The 16,929-nt window shown below is 59.4% G+C and overlaps 1 protein-coding gene across 1 annotated transcript; it reads right to left on the bottom strand.

Moving 5' to 3' along the window:
- Nucleotides 1–4,479: 4,479 nt before the first annotated feature.
- On the bottom strand, nt 4,480–14,062 carry CALM3 (calmodulin 3). The gene is made up of 6 exons (XM_086690178.1): nt 13,906–14,062; nt 9,393–9,423; nt 6,961–7,104; nt 6,705–6,811; nt 6,330–6,465; nt 4,480–6,188 (listed from the first exon to the last, which is right to left on the bottom strand). The coding sequence occupies exons 1-6, from the start codon at nt 13,906–13,908 to the stop codon at nt 6,160–6,162; spliced, it is 450 nt and encodes a 149-aa protein (XP_086546304.1). The 5' UTR covers nt 13,909–14,062; the 3' UTR covers nt 4,480–6,159.
- Nucleotides 14,063–16,929: the final 2,867 nt, after the last annotated feature.

Raw genomic sequence — 16,929 nt, 5'->3', positions numbered from 1 at the left:
CGCGTCAAAATGGTACATTTTATGTTATGGGCCTTTACCACCATAAAAAAAAATGCTAAACAAAATGCTAACGTGATGCTAAGAAATGCTAAAAAAAATTGAGCGTGTGTAGAAACTTTTATGACAGTCTTGCCAGAGTGACCTCTTGGTTGAATTTAATAATCAAAAACTTGACTTGTACAAAAACCAAACGGGGGGCCAAGAAACATCAGGTGGTCTGGCTTTTGTCGCCAAACCTGGCCCGGCCTCAGTGAGAACCCACCCAAACGGCCCTTCGAGGGCGGTGGAGAAAGGATGGGGTGGGGGGTGGAGGGATTGCAGAGGCGTATTTTGGGTTGGAGGCCAGGGAAAGGGGGCCTGCCTGTCCAGGCAAAACCCCCAGGGGGCGCCCGTCTCCTCTCTCTGTGCTGTCTCGGAAAGTGGGTCAGTTCTATCTGGCCTCTTAGGGCTCCCTCAATGGCAGCACAGGGCTGGGCAGTTGAACCCACAGCTTCCAAGCCTGAGGTGGGTGCTATTGTCATCCCCATTTTTCAGATTTGGCTTAAAGGGAAGTGAAGATTAAATACCTAAGAAGGCTTTTTTTTTTTTAATGTTCATTTTGAGGTGGGGGAGGGGCAGAGAGTGACGGAGAGAGAATCCCAAGCAGGCTCCGAGCTGGCGGTCATCGCAGAGCCCAAGGTGGGGCTCGATCCCACCAACCGTGAGATCATGATCTGAACCGAAATCAAGAGTCGGACGGCGCCCCTTGGGGCTGGTTTTCTGCTGGTTTTTAACCACCAGGCCTGACTTCTCAAGAATCTGCCCCCCCCCTGCATCCCACTGTTTAATCGCCGACCCCATCACCTCATCTTCCAGGCCAGGGGTTTTCAAGCATTCCTCGCCCCAGCTCCCAGCAGCCCCTCCGGGATGATTTGGAAACTCCTCTCCTAGCTGGTGTCCTGACCCCTGACTGCCGGTGTATTCTCTTCCACAGTCCCCAGCCGAGCGAGCGGTCATTCCCCTGCTTGCCAAGCTCCGAGGGCTCCCTCTGGTGGCGGCCAAGGGACAGCTCCCTCCCTGTCTTCTCAGCCACAGCAACCAAGGTTTCCCCGAGAGCCTGCGCAAGACCTATGTGGCCTCCACCCCTTTGTTTATTGAGCTCACCCTTCCTGGAACAGTGTTTCCCCTTTTCCAACCCTCAAAAGCACCCTGGCCCTTCAGGTCCTGCTTAAACTATTCCTTCTCCTTTTTTCTTCTTAAACATTTTGTTTTTAAGTAATCCCTACACCCAAAGTGGGGTTTGAACTCACAACCCTGAGATCAAGAGTTGCACGTTCCACCAACCGAGCCAGCCGGGCGCCCCACTCCTCTTCCCAGGAGACTCACTCACTCCTATCTCAGCACTCTCGGCACTTTTGGGGCAGGTCGAGACTGTGGTGCTGCGGACACGGCAGTGACAGAGACAGCCCTGGCCCTGTTCTCCTGGGGCCCATAGTCCAGAGTGGGCGGGGCTGAGAGATGGGGGGTGGGGTGCAGTCTACGGGGACACCAGGGAGGGCTTCTTGGAGGAGGGGGTGGCTGAGTGGGACCTGAGGATTGCCAGAAAGTGAGCCCGGGAAAGAGGAATGTTTCTGTCCTCAAGGTGCTGTCTCTGGCCTCAGCCTCCTGCTCATCATTAACTCACCAGATTCCCTGGAGCCCCCTGGGTGGGGGGAGGGGGCCCAAGGCTGCTCTGTGCCTGCTGGGGATATAGCAGTGACGGGACACTACCTTGGCCCCATCTCACTCACTTCCCAATTGGATGACATCACAGAACTAAGCCTCACGCTAAGCAGAAAAGATACAAACTTGCAAGCTGGGATGTGCTGAGAGCACAGCACCGGCATCTGGGAGAGCAGAGCCGAGGGGCCTGCCTAGCGTGGAGTGGGTGTCAGGAAGCTCGTTTATAACTGCATTTTAGTCGTTTTGGACTCCCTCTGGGAAAGCACTCGGCCTGGCCCACAGATGGGACTGGTGCGCGCGCGCGCGCGCGCGCACACACACACACACACACACACTGGTCTCCACCAGGGGCAACTCCGGGGCTTTCTACAGCCATTGCCCCACCTGCTGGTCACACTGGGGATGACACTTAGTGGTCCCAGTGGCCACTGGGGGGGGGGGGGAGTGAGGGGGCCCTGGGTGGGCGCCCCCCGGGTCACCTCAGCTAGTCACCTTCGAAGGACAGGTTTGAGCTGGCCTGGCAGACCTGCGAGTCTGAACTGGAAATGATTCCCATTCCAAGCATCTCTCTACTCGGGGCTGGAGTCAGCTCCCTCAGTGCCTGCCCGGTGTCCATTAGAAGCTCCGAGTGCCGTCTACGTGTCTTTGATTAATAAAAAATGGGAAGGCGAAGTCATGATTATTTAATAACGCAGCCTGTCTGGGAGTAAAAGTCTTTCAAAACATAGGGCCCAAGGGGGAAAAACAATGACAGGCGGTAGAGCAGGGCAGGCAGTGCGAGGCGAGGCGGTGGTTAAAAGCATTGGGTGTTTGGGAATCCGAATGATCTGGGGTTTGGGGACCCGGTTCGGCCACGTCCAAGAAGTGTGGTGCAGGAGGCTTTACCCGCCCGGGGCCCTCCAGATTTTGATCATTATTTTAGGGCCAGATGCCCCGGCGCAGAGCATGGGCACCCCAACTGGGTGCAGAGTCTCGTTCGGACTCAATCTCGCCCGTGTGCCAATTAAATGAGATGTGTCTAGAAAGTGGTTGGCACAGCCCTCTGAAATCGGTGGTTTTTTTTTTCTTTAAATATATTTTTTAAATGTTTACTTTTGAGAGAGAGCATGAGCAGGGGAGGGGCAGAGGGAGAAGGAGAGAGAAGTGGACTCACTCGAAGCGGGGCTCGAACTCCTGAACCGTGAGATCATGACCTGAGCTGAAGGCGGACGCTCAACTGACTGAGCCACCCAGGTGCCCCTATTTTTTTTTTTAAATACCAGTTTTGTTTATTTTTTTGAGAGAGAGAGGGCACAACTGAGCGGGAGGCAGAGAGAGAGAGAGAGCAAGAGGGAGAGAGAAGCGGGTCTCGAACTCGTGAACCATGAGATCATGACCTGAGTCGAAGTCAGATGCTTAACCGACTAAGCCGCCCAGGCGCTCTGAAGTGCATGTTTTTATGATCTCCCTTTTACGGGATCATTACTATTTTCCATTTTGCAGAATGGTAAACTGAGGCCCACAGGTTATCAGGTAGGAAGTGGCACAGACGGACTGACCTTGAGGTTTGGCGAGCCCGCGGACTCACTGTAGCGAGTGCTCATACGGCTTGGAGCCCAGTTCCGTGGGTCACCAAAATTTGTCTTCCTCTCAACTGTGAGACCAGAATTTTCCACAGGTGTCCTGGCAGCTAAGAGGGCAGCTGCCCTCTCGGGGGTGGGGGTGGGGGGGGCAGGCTCTCATCCATCACACTCCACTGCGCCAGAAAGCAAACCACAGCCAGAGGGTGGAAAAAGGGGGCCCAGAAGCTGGGGCTCTGGAAGAATGGCCTGCTGCTCCCGACTTGCGCACCCGCGGCGCTGGGCTCCGGCGACTGGCCCACGGCGGGAAGGCCCAGCCCTGGCCTGATGTCTCTGCCACCAGGAAGGCCCCCGAGGTTGGGCTCCGCTGCTGGCCTTCTCTAACCTCCCAAGGCCAGGGATGGGGCAGCGAAAAGTAGGTTTTTTTTTAAATTCCACTCGGTTCAGTCCCGGTTTCCCTCCTGCCGGGTGGAGGAGGTGGAGTGTGGGCGGGTCAGAAGTCAGACCCTGTCCGTTAACCGTTCATCCCCTGCACCCCCGGGAACGGGGAGCAGGTGGGATTTGCAGTCGGGGGCGGGGCTCATGTTTTGCGGAGAGGATGGTTCCACGCCTCCCCTACGGAACCACCGGACCCCAGCCCTTGTTTCCTCGTACCCCTGTGTCGTTTGGGGCTCGTTTCAAATCTCGTCCCGCGCGCTCCTGCCCTCTCGCCCTCTCCCAGTGAATGTCACCTCTTCCCCAGAGCACCCTGAGAACCCCCCAGCTGGGCCTCAGCCAGCTTGCCGTTGCCAGCTTGGGTCTGCCTCCTTGCTGTTCCCTGGGACGGCCTCCCTCCCAGTGTGAGCGCTCATCCTTCGGGTCTGGGTCTCGGCTCGATGGGACGGGATGCTCTCATGGCCCGAACTGGCCTCAGGCCTTCCCTGGCCTCATCTTGGGCTCCCTCGCCGGCCGGATACAGGGGTCGGTGCACCCCCATCACTATGGTGAGCGCGCAAAGTTGACGGGCCCCACGGCCGGATCAGTATCCCGCCCTCAACGACCCGGACCCCCCGTGAAATCTGGCTGGGATCAGAACTCCAGCTCAGAGGTCCCCTCTCGGCAGCCAGTGACAAGGACGAGGCTCTTGAGTGAGCATGGAGGAAAGGCTCTTCCAGGGCAGGGCTGCAGGGCCCACGCAGGGAGCAGGCCCAGAAACAGAGGCGAGACGGGAAGACCCAAGTCAGGTAGTCACTGTATTTTATTGGAAAACATTGATATATATTTTTCTTCACAGCTTGAACTGAACACAATATTGCCCGGTTTAAAAAAAAAAACAAAAAACAAAACAAACAAACCAAAACCTAAACCAAAACACTCCGAAAACGTCCACAGCTTCACGCCTACCTGCCCTTAACCCTCAGCTCTTGGCTGGGTCTCCCACTACGCCCCGTCCCTCCCCTCCCCTCCTCAGAGGCTGAGAGCCAGAGGGTGGGTGAGGAGATTCTCAAAGCTGGGCAGGTCCCAAGAAAAGCCACTTGAACGACCTGGGGGCGGGGTGTGTGTGTGTGTGTGGGGAGGGGGGGCAAGATGAACTGAACAGAAAAAGGAAAAGAAGAATCCAGACGACCGAACTGCCCACATTGACTTACTTGTCCCAGAGGCGAAAATCAGAAGCAAGGTCACGGATCATGCTCTCCGCTGGGGGAGTGTGGGGGCAGGCAGGCGGGCGAAGGGAGAGAGGGCACAGAGACAGCACGGATGTTAAGGAGCCAACCAAGTCACCACGGAGAAGCAGGAGGGGCCGGCTGGCCAGTCCTCCGGGCAGCTAGCCGACAACACCGTTTTATTGCAGGTATGTTCTCTCGAGAGCGTGGTGGGGCTCGCCTTCCCTCTCCCCACCCTTCGGCTAGCCCGGCAGGGTCTTTGACAGAATTAGTTTTAAGGGGCATAAAGAAAAAAAGAAAGCAAGAAAAAAGAAAACCAAACCCAAAGGATAACCTGTACATTACAAAGCAACATCCCCACATCCGTTCCAGCGAGGGGACCTCGGTGCGGGCGGGCGGGCGCCTCATGGCGGAGTGGCATGGGACGTTAGCACCAGGTATTTACAGAACAGCCGGAGATCGCTTTCGAAACCCGGGTGTGGACAACCTGCAGAGCGGCCCGGCCGAGCGGCCCCCACCCAGCCCAACCTCAGGAAGTCGATCAGATGGTTTCAGAACAGCAGCCGGTGGGATCTGAGTGTGGTCCGCTCCGTCCGTCCCCTTCGGCGAGTCGGCCCCCTCGACTGGTAAAAGAACGCTGGCTTCCAGGACTCCCTTGCCCCTCGACCCCCTCCTGGGCCACAGCCAGTCAATACCACAACTCCTCAACTCCCCCCAAGTCCTTCTGGAACGCCTCTCTCGGCACCCCTGCCCCAAAAGGCTGCCGGGATGTGCACACGGAATCACGGGGCTGGTTGCATGCAACAGTAAAAGGCATGCTCTTCTGTCCGGGTGAGGCCTCGTCCCCTCCCTAGCAGGTCCCGGGACGGGGCTGGCAGCCACCCGGCACCCAAAATAAGATGACACACGAAAGGAAACAAACCAAAACGGAGGAGAGCCACCCGGGCTGGAGGAGGAGGGCAGAGGCTCCCCTCAGGGGAATGGGGCTTCGTCTTATGAACGCGTCAGGCCTCGGAAGATGTGAACGGAAGGGGGCAGGGAGAAAGGGAGGGGCGGTGGGCACGGGAGGGAGGAGGCTCAAGGAGGGAGAAAGAGCAGTCATGCAGCTTGGGACAAATCTTTTGTTGCTTTATCAGATTCTCAGTCAATCGACTGGTGTTTGCTAGAACCGGGGAACGCAGGGGAGTGTTGAAGAGAGCGCGCGCGCGAGAAGAGAGAGATCACGAGAGTGGGCATCACCAGCTGCCCGGGGGCCTTCACTTGGCCGTCATCATCTGTACAAACTCTGTGGAGTGAAACGGAGAGCGGGGGGTCAGCTGGTGAGCGCGGCCAGGCCGGCGGCCCTCCCGGGCGCCAGGGGCCTGGGGCTTGTTCCCGAAGCCGCGCCTCGCGGCCGCTCCGGAGCGAGCACCTGGCGTCAGCTCACCTTCATAGTTGACCTGACCGTCCCCGTCGATGTCGGCCTCTCTGATCATCTCGTCCACCTCCTCGTCGGTCAGCTTCTCGCCCAGGTTCGTCATTACATGACGGAGCTCGGCAGCGCTGATGTAGCCGTTGCCGTCCTGGGTGTGGGGACGGGGAAGGGCCCCGAACCTGAGGCTCCGACGGGGGGTGGGCCCGGGGGGAGAGGCAGCAGGACGGGGACCGGCAGGCACCCACGCTCAGCAGGGGAAGGGGGGCCTCCCAAGGCGGCGCGGCAAGCCGGCACCGGGACCCGTGCCTCGTGGAAGCCGTGACCCGGGGCCCCAGCCACCCGTCTCTCCGCCGGATCCCAGAGCCACTCCGGCAAAGGACCGCTTACCTTGTCGAAGACGCGGAAAGCCTCTCGGATCTCCTCCTCGCTGTCTGTGTCCTTCATCTTTCTGGCCATCATGGTCAGGAACTCCGGGAAGTCAATGGTCCCATTCCCTGGAAGCGGGGAGAAGGGAGTCAGGAGTGCTCTTGGCCCGGACCCTGGGAGGCCACACCAGAGCCCCGGCAGCGGCGGCACCCGCTCATCCGTCACCCCTAGGAAGGTGCCCCAGAGTGGGGCCGTCCGCCCGCGCCACGGGGCTCACCATCCGCGTCCACCTCGTTGATCATGTCCTGCAGCTCTGCTTCGGTGGGGTTCTGTCCCAGGGACCTCATCACCGTCCCCAACTCCTTGGTGGTGATAGTGCCGTCTCCATCCTTGTCGAAGAGGGAGAAGGCCTCCTTGAACTCTGGGGTACGAGAGGGAACGAAGCAGAGGTCAAGGACCACAGGGAAAACTCTCCGTGGACGAAGGCCAAGGGAGTCCGTCCTACCTGAAGAAGTCAGAGCGAGACTTCTAGCCGAGCCCCTTGCTTCGGGGCTCAGGGCAGACCCCTTCCTTCAGTCAACATTTATTGAGCACCTACTTTGTACCCGGTGGAGATACCCGTTCCGCCAACCTAGCTCAGCGAGGACAGAGGGGGAAACACAGGCTGACGGCTGTTCTTAGAGAATTCTACAGTTCTTGTTGGTCCCTGGCTTCAGCCTCTCCCTCAGATGATGAAACGGACTAAAGTCACGGAGTGGACAAGAGCCAAGAGAACTCTCTATCTGAAGTAGGCCGGCCAAGGCCAACCGGCCGGGAAGGGGAGGGGAGGCTGCAAAATGCCTCTGCCAGGCCCCGCGTCCCTCCCGACTGGTACCGCGGGCCCGGTTCCCCGGGCCGGCGCCACCGGCTCCCCGAGGAGGAGCGAGTGGCCGCGTGTGACGCGGTGAGGGGGTGGCCGGCAGCGGGGCGCGGCCGACGGACGGACGGACGGCGCGTGGGGTGGGCGGAGGATGGAAGGAGAGGGGCCGGCTGCCAAGCGGGATGGAGAGCTAGTGGCGCTGAGTGGGAAGGCCACAGCTGGGGACGCATCAGGAGCGGGGACAGAAGCACGCGGCTGCCGCCCTCCCACCGGGCCCATTTTGGCACCTGGGGCTCCCTAGGGAACAGATGCCTGGCAGCCTATTCCCAGAGGGTGTGGGCCGGGGTGACGTGGGGGACAGTTCGCTAATGGGGACGGGGCGGAGAGCGTGCTGTTTGTGTCACACAAGGGCAGAGCTGGGGCGTGGGTGGCAGGTGCCGCGAGAGCCACACGTACAGCCGAGAGAGAAGCTGTGTCCCCCAGCCTCCGGGCCACCGGGAGACAAGCCTCCCCAGGGAGACCGGGGAGGCCGGTCCCAGCGCCAAGGCCTTGCCGTTGCTGTGGAGGGCAGGGGGCGGGTCGTGGGGGCTCCCTGAGCTCACGATCACCCAACAGGGCGGTTCCCCCCAGCTCTCCTTGGTGGGTCTCCACAGCCACTGGGGGCCGTTTCCAAACTGAAAGTGTGACCGACTGTGGGCTGGCGGGGGGAGGGAGGAGACGAAGGCAGGTCGACTCCGGCCTCCTCCCACTTCCGACATGGGGCATTCAGTACTCATCACGCGGCCCGCCGGACCTGACAGCACAGCTGGGGTCTGGGGAGCTGCAGGGGTCCGTTCCGCGAGCCCCTCCCCTGTGTCTACTTCGTGCTGGCCCGCGGTCGTGGACACGAACCGAGAGGTGCTTTCTGTCCTCGGCAGTGCAGTCTCGGGACAGGGAGACTGAGCGACCCACTCAATCACACAGAAGTTCCTGCAGTGGTGACCTTTCTGGGCTTTGGGGTCAGGTAGGTGGCCACAAAAATGAAGGAGATGGGATCCCAGGATTTCTTTTGGCTTCCCGGGAGATGTACGACCATTCGCTTATTCATTTATTTGGCCAACAAAACGTACGGAGCACTGACTACGTGCTGGGCACTGAAGATACAGAACGGACCCCCCCCACCAAAAAAAGCCCCCAATTCAAGTTGCTCACACCTAGTGACTAGAGACACAGCAGGTAAAGATATAAAATAGTTTCAGACAGTGAGAAGAGCTACGAGGGAAGCGCCTGGAGTGACGTGCTGGGAAGCAAAGGAAGGTGATCTGAGACCGGGAGTTAGGGGAGGCCTCTCCAAGATGACATCTGAGCGGAGGCCCAAAGGATGAGGAGGGGCGAGGGGAAGCCGTTTCTGGCAGAGGAGAGTGGCTGCAAGCACGTGCAGAGGGGAGTGCGGAGCGCAGGCGAGCGCAGAGGTGGGAGTGACGAGCCATCTCCTGGGTGGCTCCTAAAGTGGGACGGGAGCTCTGCAGCCCCTGAGCGAGGCTCGCCTTCGCCTTCGGAGCCCAACTGGAGCCCAACTGGCAGGAGCTGGGACAGACGGAGGGGTTCGCCCTGAAGCCACGGGTTAACAAAGGCCCCCTGGATGACTCCAGCTCGGGAGAGGAACACAGACGTGGCATCTCAGGACCACGGGGGCCGGTGTAATCGGGGTGCGGTGCGCAGGTATCCACAGTTCCCCACGCTCGAAGCACAAGGCACGGCATTAAGCGACGTAGGGAACACACGAGCACATCTGTCGGGTGCTAGTCCTGGCCGGGCGCTTGAAGGCCTTCCCGGGGCAGGACGAGGGGGAGGAGGGGAGGGGAGCTCACCTGCGATCTGCTCCTCGGTCAGCTGGTCAGCCTGGAAAGTCAAGGAGGAGAAAGTCAGTCACTGGGCCAGCCAGTCGCAGTCTTGCCGGCTCCGCCCAGCCCCCTCTGGTGAGGCCAGTTCCCCACGCCGGCCCACGCACCCAGGCGCCTCGGCAAAGGAGGCACGTGCCTGACAGGGCCCAAAGGAGAGCCGGGGTCTGGGAGAAAGTCTGGTGATTCAGGAAGCTGGGGCCTGAAGTGGCCTGGAAACCCAGGCTACCCGACAAGGGCCCTGAGTAGGCTGCCCAGACCCAAGGGCTTCCGGTCTCGACCTAGCGTGCCTCGGGGCCACAGCGGCTGGGGGGCCCCAGAGCAGCCGCGCTGGCACAGCACGGCCGCTGGGAGCCCCAGAGGCTGAGTGAAGGGAGCAGTTGCCCTGGAGGCCCGACTGTGCGGCTCTAGAAGGCTCCACACTGAAACAGGCCAGCCCTTGGGTAGGACAGAGGGAAGATGTCTGGGCTCTTCGCTAGTTTCTGTGTCACCTATTTGGAGGTGCCAGGTCTGAGCACAGTGGACCCAACTGGCAAAAATTCTCCTAACTGGTGGTGCTGAACAGCTCTGAGTACTTGACAGAACCCCAGCCGGGCCAGAGGCGGCAGCTGTGGGTCCCTGGCCTGTCCTGTGCTCTGTTCCATTTCTTCTGGAGGGGCAGGAGGGGCAAATGTTGGGGAGGGGACTGCGGCGGCTGCGGCAGGCACAGCACCACCCGCAAAGGCTGGAGGACTGAAGTCAGCTTCCCCGGCTTCGCTGCAGTTTTTAACCCTTTCTAGTCCCGGCCACTCTGGGGACCGGCTAGTCGGTGGCAGGCAGCCCTTGCTGCATGCGGGGTTTGGGGGTGGGGCAGAGGAGAGGCCGGGACCGGCTTCTGCACTGGTGTGCTGGGAATCAGCCAGGCCGGGGGACCTTCTGGACGAGGAGCTGGGGGCGGGGAGGGGGGGAGCCGGAGTCCCAACATTTAGCTCCAGGCGGCCAATACCCGAATTCTCCCTGGTTTTGGTGAATGCTGCCGACAAGGTGCCACCGGGCCTGGTGCCCAGGCGGCTGCCCCCTCCTTTGCTTCCACCATCAGGGGGAAGGGGCTCCTCGTCCACAGCATGGCTCTCGCCGTGAGGCTGGACGCCCTCAAAACTGATGCGAACTATATGCACGGTGCTTCCAGAGCTTCCACCGGAAGCTAGCCACGACCCTCCCACCCCCACCCCGTCCCAAACACTAAGAACTGGTCACGTTAGAATTGGTCTGAGATGTCCCCTTTCCTTTCTTTTCTCTTTTAGATCTAAGGGAAGAGGAACTTGAGGCCAAGCCCCAAACAGGCGGAATGGGAGGGGGAAGCACAGTGATGAGGAAAGAGAAAGAGACGGCTGAGGGAGGAGGGAGGAAAGAAGGTGGAGAAGGAAAAACACCACACGTGCACATTCTAGAAAAGTCCGAAGTCTAAAGGGAAGGCGAGGAGGACAACCGGAGGGACGCTTCTGTACCGCCTTCAAAAAAGACTCGGGGCTGCTGGGCTCCTAAAATGCCGGCCCGGCCGCCCCAGCCCCCGAGCCCCCTGCTTGGCCCGCTTCCCTTGGCTCCCATGGGCAGAGAAGCCCGGTCCTGACACCCGAGGAAGCTGCCGGGGGGGGGGGGGGGGGGGGGGGGGGGGGGGGGGGAGTGAGAAGAGAGGATGGGCTTCTGGTTACCGAGGGCCAGGCAATGCCAGGGGAGAGGGAAGAGAGAGAGGAGGGCCGAGTAACAGTCCGGGGAGGAGGGCTGCCGTCCTACCGGCACCTCGTTCTCTCTCCCCCCTGGCCCCGGATGGGGAGAGCCGGCCCAATCCGGGCCTTCCTACCCCTACTGCACCACTCTGCCTTCGGCAGCACCGTCGGGGGCTGGGACAGGTTGACCGGAATGCCCGGAAGGGGCTCCGCAGGCCTGTGTCTGCCACTCCAACCCCCCCCCCGCCCAGCTGGACGGTCCAGATGAGGTATGCCACGCGGGGTTCCGGGGCCGCTGCAAACAGGCGCGGCTCTGCCTGTAGAGCCTGTCAGACGCTCTCCCTCCCCGCACTAGGAGACCCTCTCCCCTGCCTGCTGAAGGAAAGGTCCCAGCTCCCGAGCTCTCGATCTCAAAGCATGGTTACTGGCCAGAAGACCGATCACCCAAGAAATTATCATCGCCGGGCGGGCGGAGGTGGGGGGGGGGGGGCTCCTCGGGGTTTCTTCCCTTTCCAAAATCTGAAGATTTTAAGCTTTCACAAAAAGTGTCTCCAAGATCACCCAGCCGGTCTACTGCTTCCTTAGCCCTCATCCTAGGCTCCGGCCAGGGGCTGGACGAGAAAAAAAAAAAAAAAAAACAACCCTTGGGGCGGGGGAGGGAAGAGGGTATTATTTCTCTGCCCTGACCCAGCCCCCAGCCAACGCCAGGGAGCAGTGTTAGATGAGATCAGAAACCAAGGCCAGGGCCCCTCACCCGGGCCAAGGTGGAGCCACAGCGCTCAGGCCAAAGTCCAAGGCCGGTTCACAGGGACTTGTCCCACCCATACCTTGCTGATTACAAACGGGAAGAGAAACCAGCTGGGGCCAAAGCTCAGGTCCCATCCGGGACGTGGGGGGGCCTCCTGGCACCTGCCGGCGCTTCTTCGGGGCCCCTCTAGCAAGTCCTGCCGGGGGAAATCGGGGTAACGGCAAGAGGAGCCACCGGGTCTGTGTCAGCAAGTGTGAGACCTGATACAAGCAGCGGCTGCTTGCTCTCCCCAGCCTTGCCAGGGAGGATGGCTGTGCACGGTTCCGAAGCTGAGCCTGGGGGGGCTGAGCCTGGGGGGGCTGTGGGTGTTGTGGGTGGCAGTGCGCAGGAAAGAGCTCGTCTGCTGGTTTTCTCTCAAAGCCCTAGCTGTGTGAGTTCACAGAAGCGCTCGGGGAGGCCCCTGGGCGGAACAAGCGGCCTTCAGGCCGAAGAAGGGGTCCCTCTGGAGGTCCGCTTGCTCGGTTCCAGCTCTGCAGCCCCCAGCCCGAGGCCCCAGGAACAGGCGTCCGACTGTCACCGACGCCACACTGTACTGCACTGTCATTTGGCACAAGTGAGGAGAGCAGCACAGGGAGCCGGAGACCGTAAGAAAACCGGGGCTCCTGTTTGGAAAAAGCCGCCCTCTTGGTCCGAAAGGGGCAGCGAGGGGGTGAGATTCTCCGCTTACAAGGCTGGCTCATTTGGTGCATCCCAAACTTTGATCCCCCCACCCCCATTTCATGCGGCTTCAGTGCGCAATAAGGGGCCTGAACAACTCCGCCCACCTGCTCCCACTGCTGGGGCGCCTCCTGCCCAGCCCCATTCTTCCTGGGGAAGGGGGACCGTATGGCCACTCCCTTTGGCCTCTGCAGCCCCCTCCCCATCTACACGGAACAGTCTTTGTCCTGGTCTTTCCCTGGAGACTTCCAGGGCGCTAGCCACATCCACCTCCAAATCTGGGCCCACCTTGGCTGTCGTTCATCTTCTCTAACAACCCCCACCCCCACCCCCAGGCCCCCTTTCACCTCACCTCCCACCACCGGAGCCAGAGTCCTCTCCCACCCCCACCTTCTGCTGGACCCAACACAACACTCAGCCCCAGCCCCCTCCCAAGAACACCAACCTCCCCAGTTCAACAGCCTCAACCCACTAGTAACCTCAGAGCCCTTTCTGGCCGCCCCCCAAATCAACCACGAGGCCTCCTGCTCCCCCACCACTGGCAGGCACCGGCCTCGCCATTCCCTCTTAACCACCTCGCCGACCCCAATCCTTTTCAGTCCCCGCAGGCTTCCAGAGCATCTTCTAACCTCCACTGCCACCCACCGCAGGCTCTTCCTCCCCTAAGCTTGCACCTCGCCCTCCTCCTCCTTCCTCTGCAATGCCGGTCTTTGGAGAACCATCCCCCCCCCCCCCAGGGTCTGATCTGCAGAAGTCACCCCCATCCCTGCCCCTCTCCCCCACCCAGGTCCAGCTACACACGGCCCCCTCTCGGGAGCTCCCCGGCAGCCTGGCCTTCCTCTGATCTCCCTTCCCTGCATCCTTTTAGGACCCAAAGTCTTCATTAGGGCCCCGACACCCCCTCCTTCCCCAGCCAGTGTTTCTTACCTCGCCCCCTATGGGGTCCCAACACCCCACCTCAGAGACCAAACGCCCCACTCTGGCTCCAAACGCCCTTTCTGGGTCCAAACGCCCCCTCTGAGGGTCCAGATGTCCCATCCCGGGTTCAAACGTCCCCTTTGAGAGCTCGGGTGCCCATTTTGGGGTCTCAACACCCCAGCTGGTATTAAAAGTCGCTTTTCAAGCCCCAACCCCCCTTCTGGGATCCAAATGTCCCGCTCTGGGTTTGAACGTCCCCCGGGCCGAAGGGGGTCCAGAGGCGCTCGCCGGGGCCCCAACACTCCCCGTTCTGGGTCCCTTGGCCCCTTCGGGAGTCCTGCCCGCCGTGCCCGCCTCAGAGCCCCAGCCTGGGCGGTCTCCCAGCCTCACTCACCATGGCGAGGCCGGGGTGTCCGGAGCGCGGGGATCAAGGTTCCTCCGGCGGCGGCAGCAGCTGCAGCAGCTCGAGCTCCGCCGCGCGTCCGCGCCTCCACACTCACTGCCCGCAGCGCGCGCCGCCGCCGCCACCTCCCGCCCCAACGGTCCTTCAACGGCCGCCGCGCGCGCGCGCCCCGCCTCGCCCGGCCCCGCCCCGCCCTGCCCGCGCGCCGCCGCACTGCGGCTCCCACGGATCCCTCCGCGCCCCGCTCCGCACCGACGGGCCCGCGGATCCCTCGCGCCCACCCCGCGCAGGGCCCGGCTTTGCCTCCAGTCGCGCGCGCGCGCGCGCGCGGGCACGCGCCTCCGCCGCGGGACTACTTTCCGTGGCCGCGCGCCCCGCCCCCTGGGTCCCTTCCACTCGCCTCTCCGGCGGAGGGGCACCGCTCGGCGGCGCGTGATGCGTCCCTGTGTGAGCCGCGCCGCTATTGGGTCCGGTCCATGGCGGAAATGAGAGCGCGGCGCCGATTGGTCCGGCCTGCCCTGCAATGCGTCAAACTGGGGCGAGCCACTGCGCGGTCGTGGTGGGGAAGCCTGAAATGTGTGGCTGCGGGCAGCCGTGAGGTGTAATGAGGCGAAGGGGGAGACTGTGTGGCTATTAGAGACGCAAGTATATTGTCCTGGTGGTCAGGGAATGGTAAAAGGGCTGGCGAAAGATGCAGAAGGCCTATCTCGGCCCTCCCCTCTAGCAGGGGAAAGATGGTGCAATCCAAAATGCTGGGGTCTGGAAGCCCCGCCCCCAACTGGGCCCTGCTGGCTGGCGGGGTCTTCAAGGTTGTGCTCGCGAGGGTTCCGCCTGTCGCTGCTGGTGTCTGCGCCCTGAGACACACCCCGCAGGTGTGCGGGACCCCTGTCCCCGCGTCACGCGTGATCAGCTCAGAGTCTAGGAAACTGGGGCCGTCAGAGGACAGCCTCTGGGAACAGGACATTCATTCATTGACTTAACGAGCACGAATGGGGCACGTGCTGTATGCAGCGACCTGTGTTGGGCTGGGCTGGGGAGACCATAGGTCCCAACCATTCTCCTTCTATCTCCTAGACCCACCCGAGTCTTGCACTTCTCCAAGGTTCCAACCATAGGAGGAAAGAGGATGCAAATATTAGCTGAAAACTGTTTACTGGAACTCCAAAACAACCTTGTTTAGGAGCTGCCGGTTTTTAATGTGTCCCGCCCCTCATACCCCCACGATTGGCTGAGGAATGGACGAGGAATGGACAAGGAAGTCAAGCTGGGCCAATCATTATGTCCCGCCTGGAACCGACTGTAGGCGGAATCAATGAGAGTCTTTCCCTGGGTTTTTGGGTGCAGACTGGGGGGGCAAGAAGCCTTTTCCTTATGGGGGCCCCTGGCTGATTCCATTGGTAGAGCATGTGACTCATGATCTTGGGGTTGAAGTTCGATCTCCACATTGGGTGTAGAGATTACTTAAAAATAAAATCTAAAAAACAAACAAACAAAAAACCCACAACAAAAAACCCCGCCTTTTCCTTATGGGTGGTGAGGCTTTGAAGGAATAGGTCCAGTGCCGGCTGTGGCCATCTTCCAACTGCTGGAGGAGAGAATAAAGTTGACACCAGGGAGAAGCGAACAAGAGATGGGATGAGAGTACTGTTGGTTTTTACTTCCCTGGTTCTAGTACTCTTGAAACCAACTGCATACCGTCATGTCGGAATTTTGATCACATGAGCTATTAAAATTTCCCTTTGTCCCAAGCCAGTTAGAATTTTTGTCACTTGTAACCAAAGAATTCCTGATGGATATAATGTAGGCTAAACTCGGTCTTGATCGTCAGCACTGGCCCTGAAGTAGAAAGCCAAGGACCCCAGTCAACATTTACTGAGCAAATAAACAAAATGGAGGCAAGTTCATGCTCTCTCCTTCCCTCTTTTTCTTAGCTCTGAATTTCTACCAGGCAGATCTTAACTTCTGAATTACTTAGGGTTATGAAATAGTAAAATATACTACTAGTAACATCTTTGAGCACTTATACTCTGTTCCATGCACTGTTCCAAGCACTCTGTGTGCTTTAGCCCATTTAGTTCTCACAGACTCTCTAGGGGTTTGTGCCTTCCATTTCCGCATTTGATGAACCTGTTCTGTTGCCACTGGAATTGGATGAGACCAGAGAGGTCTGAAGGCTTGACCAAGAACAGAATTGAAGTACTTTGTCCGTGATCACACAGGAGAAGGTAGAGTCAGGATGCGAACCCAAGCAATTTGACTGAAAAGCCCACACTCCTTTAAAAAAAAAAAAAAAAAAAAAAAAAACTTATTTATTTATTCATTCATTCATTCGTTCATTTTGAGAGATACTTTTTTCTCGTCATTAAAATTCCTTTTATTTTTCCTCCAGTGAAATTTAAGTATTCCCAGAGTCCTGAATCAATGATTTCTTCTCAGTTTTCCAACAGCTGTGATTTATCTTCTTTTGGTCTGTTCAGTGGAAAGTGAACTATCGGAAGTAGGACCCTCAGTGTAGAGCCCGATGTGGGGCTTGAACCCACAAACTGTGAGATCATGACCTGAGCCGGAGTTGGACACTCCACCGACTGCGCCACCGAAAGCCCACCCTCTGAAACACCACCTCACCACCAGTGGGAGAGATCGTATTTGTCTTCGATTCCCCTTTCTCCCTAATTTCCTGGAGCACAGCCCATCCTTCCATCCCCAGTGCCAGACTTCTCCTGAAGATGGAAATAATCGGGACGCCTGGGTGGCTCAGTTGGTTGAGTGTCCACCTCTTGGTTTGGGCTCAGGTGATGATCCCAGGGTTGTGGGATCGAGCCCTGTGTCAGGGCTTGGAATTCTCTCTTTCTACCTCTGCCCCTTCCCTGCTCATACATATACATATGCTCACACACACACACACACACACACACACACTCTCTCTCTCTCTCTGTCTCAAAAAACAAAAGACAGAAATAAGCTTCTGTATCGCTTAAGCCACCCTTAGTTTGATCACTTTGTTATACCAGCCAA

The sequence above is a fragment of the Puma concolor genome, chromosome E2 (genome assembly GCF_028749965.1).
Source record: "Puma concolor isolate L17-30 chromosome E2, mPumCon1.1.hap2, whole genome shotgun sequence".
NCBI lineage: Eukaryota > Metazoa > Chordata > Mammalia > Carnivora > Felidae > Puma > Puma concolor.
The sequence above is the reverse complement of the archived record's forward strand: the minus strand, read 5'-3'. Positions and strand labels throughout refer to the sequence as shown.

Bases quoted from the DNA above. Each gene is read 5' to 3' on its own strand.
- CALM3 (XM_086690178.1), bottom strand. The intron at 7,105-9,392 runs GTGAGCTCCCCT...CTCGTACCCCAG, and splicing joins GACCGAGGAGCAGATCGCAG to AGTTCAAGGAGGCCTTCTCC. The intron at 6,189-6,329 runs GTGAGCTGACGC...TTCACTCCACAG, and splicing joins CGGTCAGGTCAACTATGAAG to AGTTTGTACAGATGATGACG.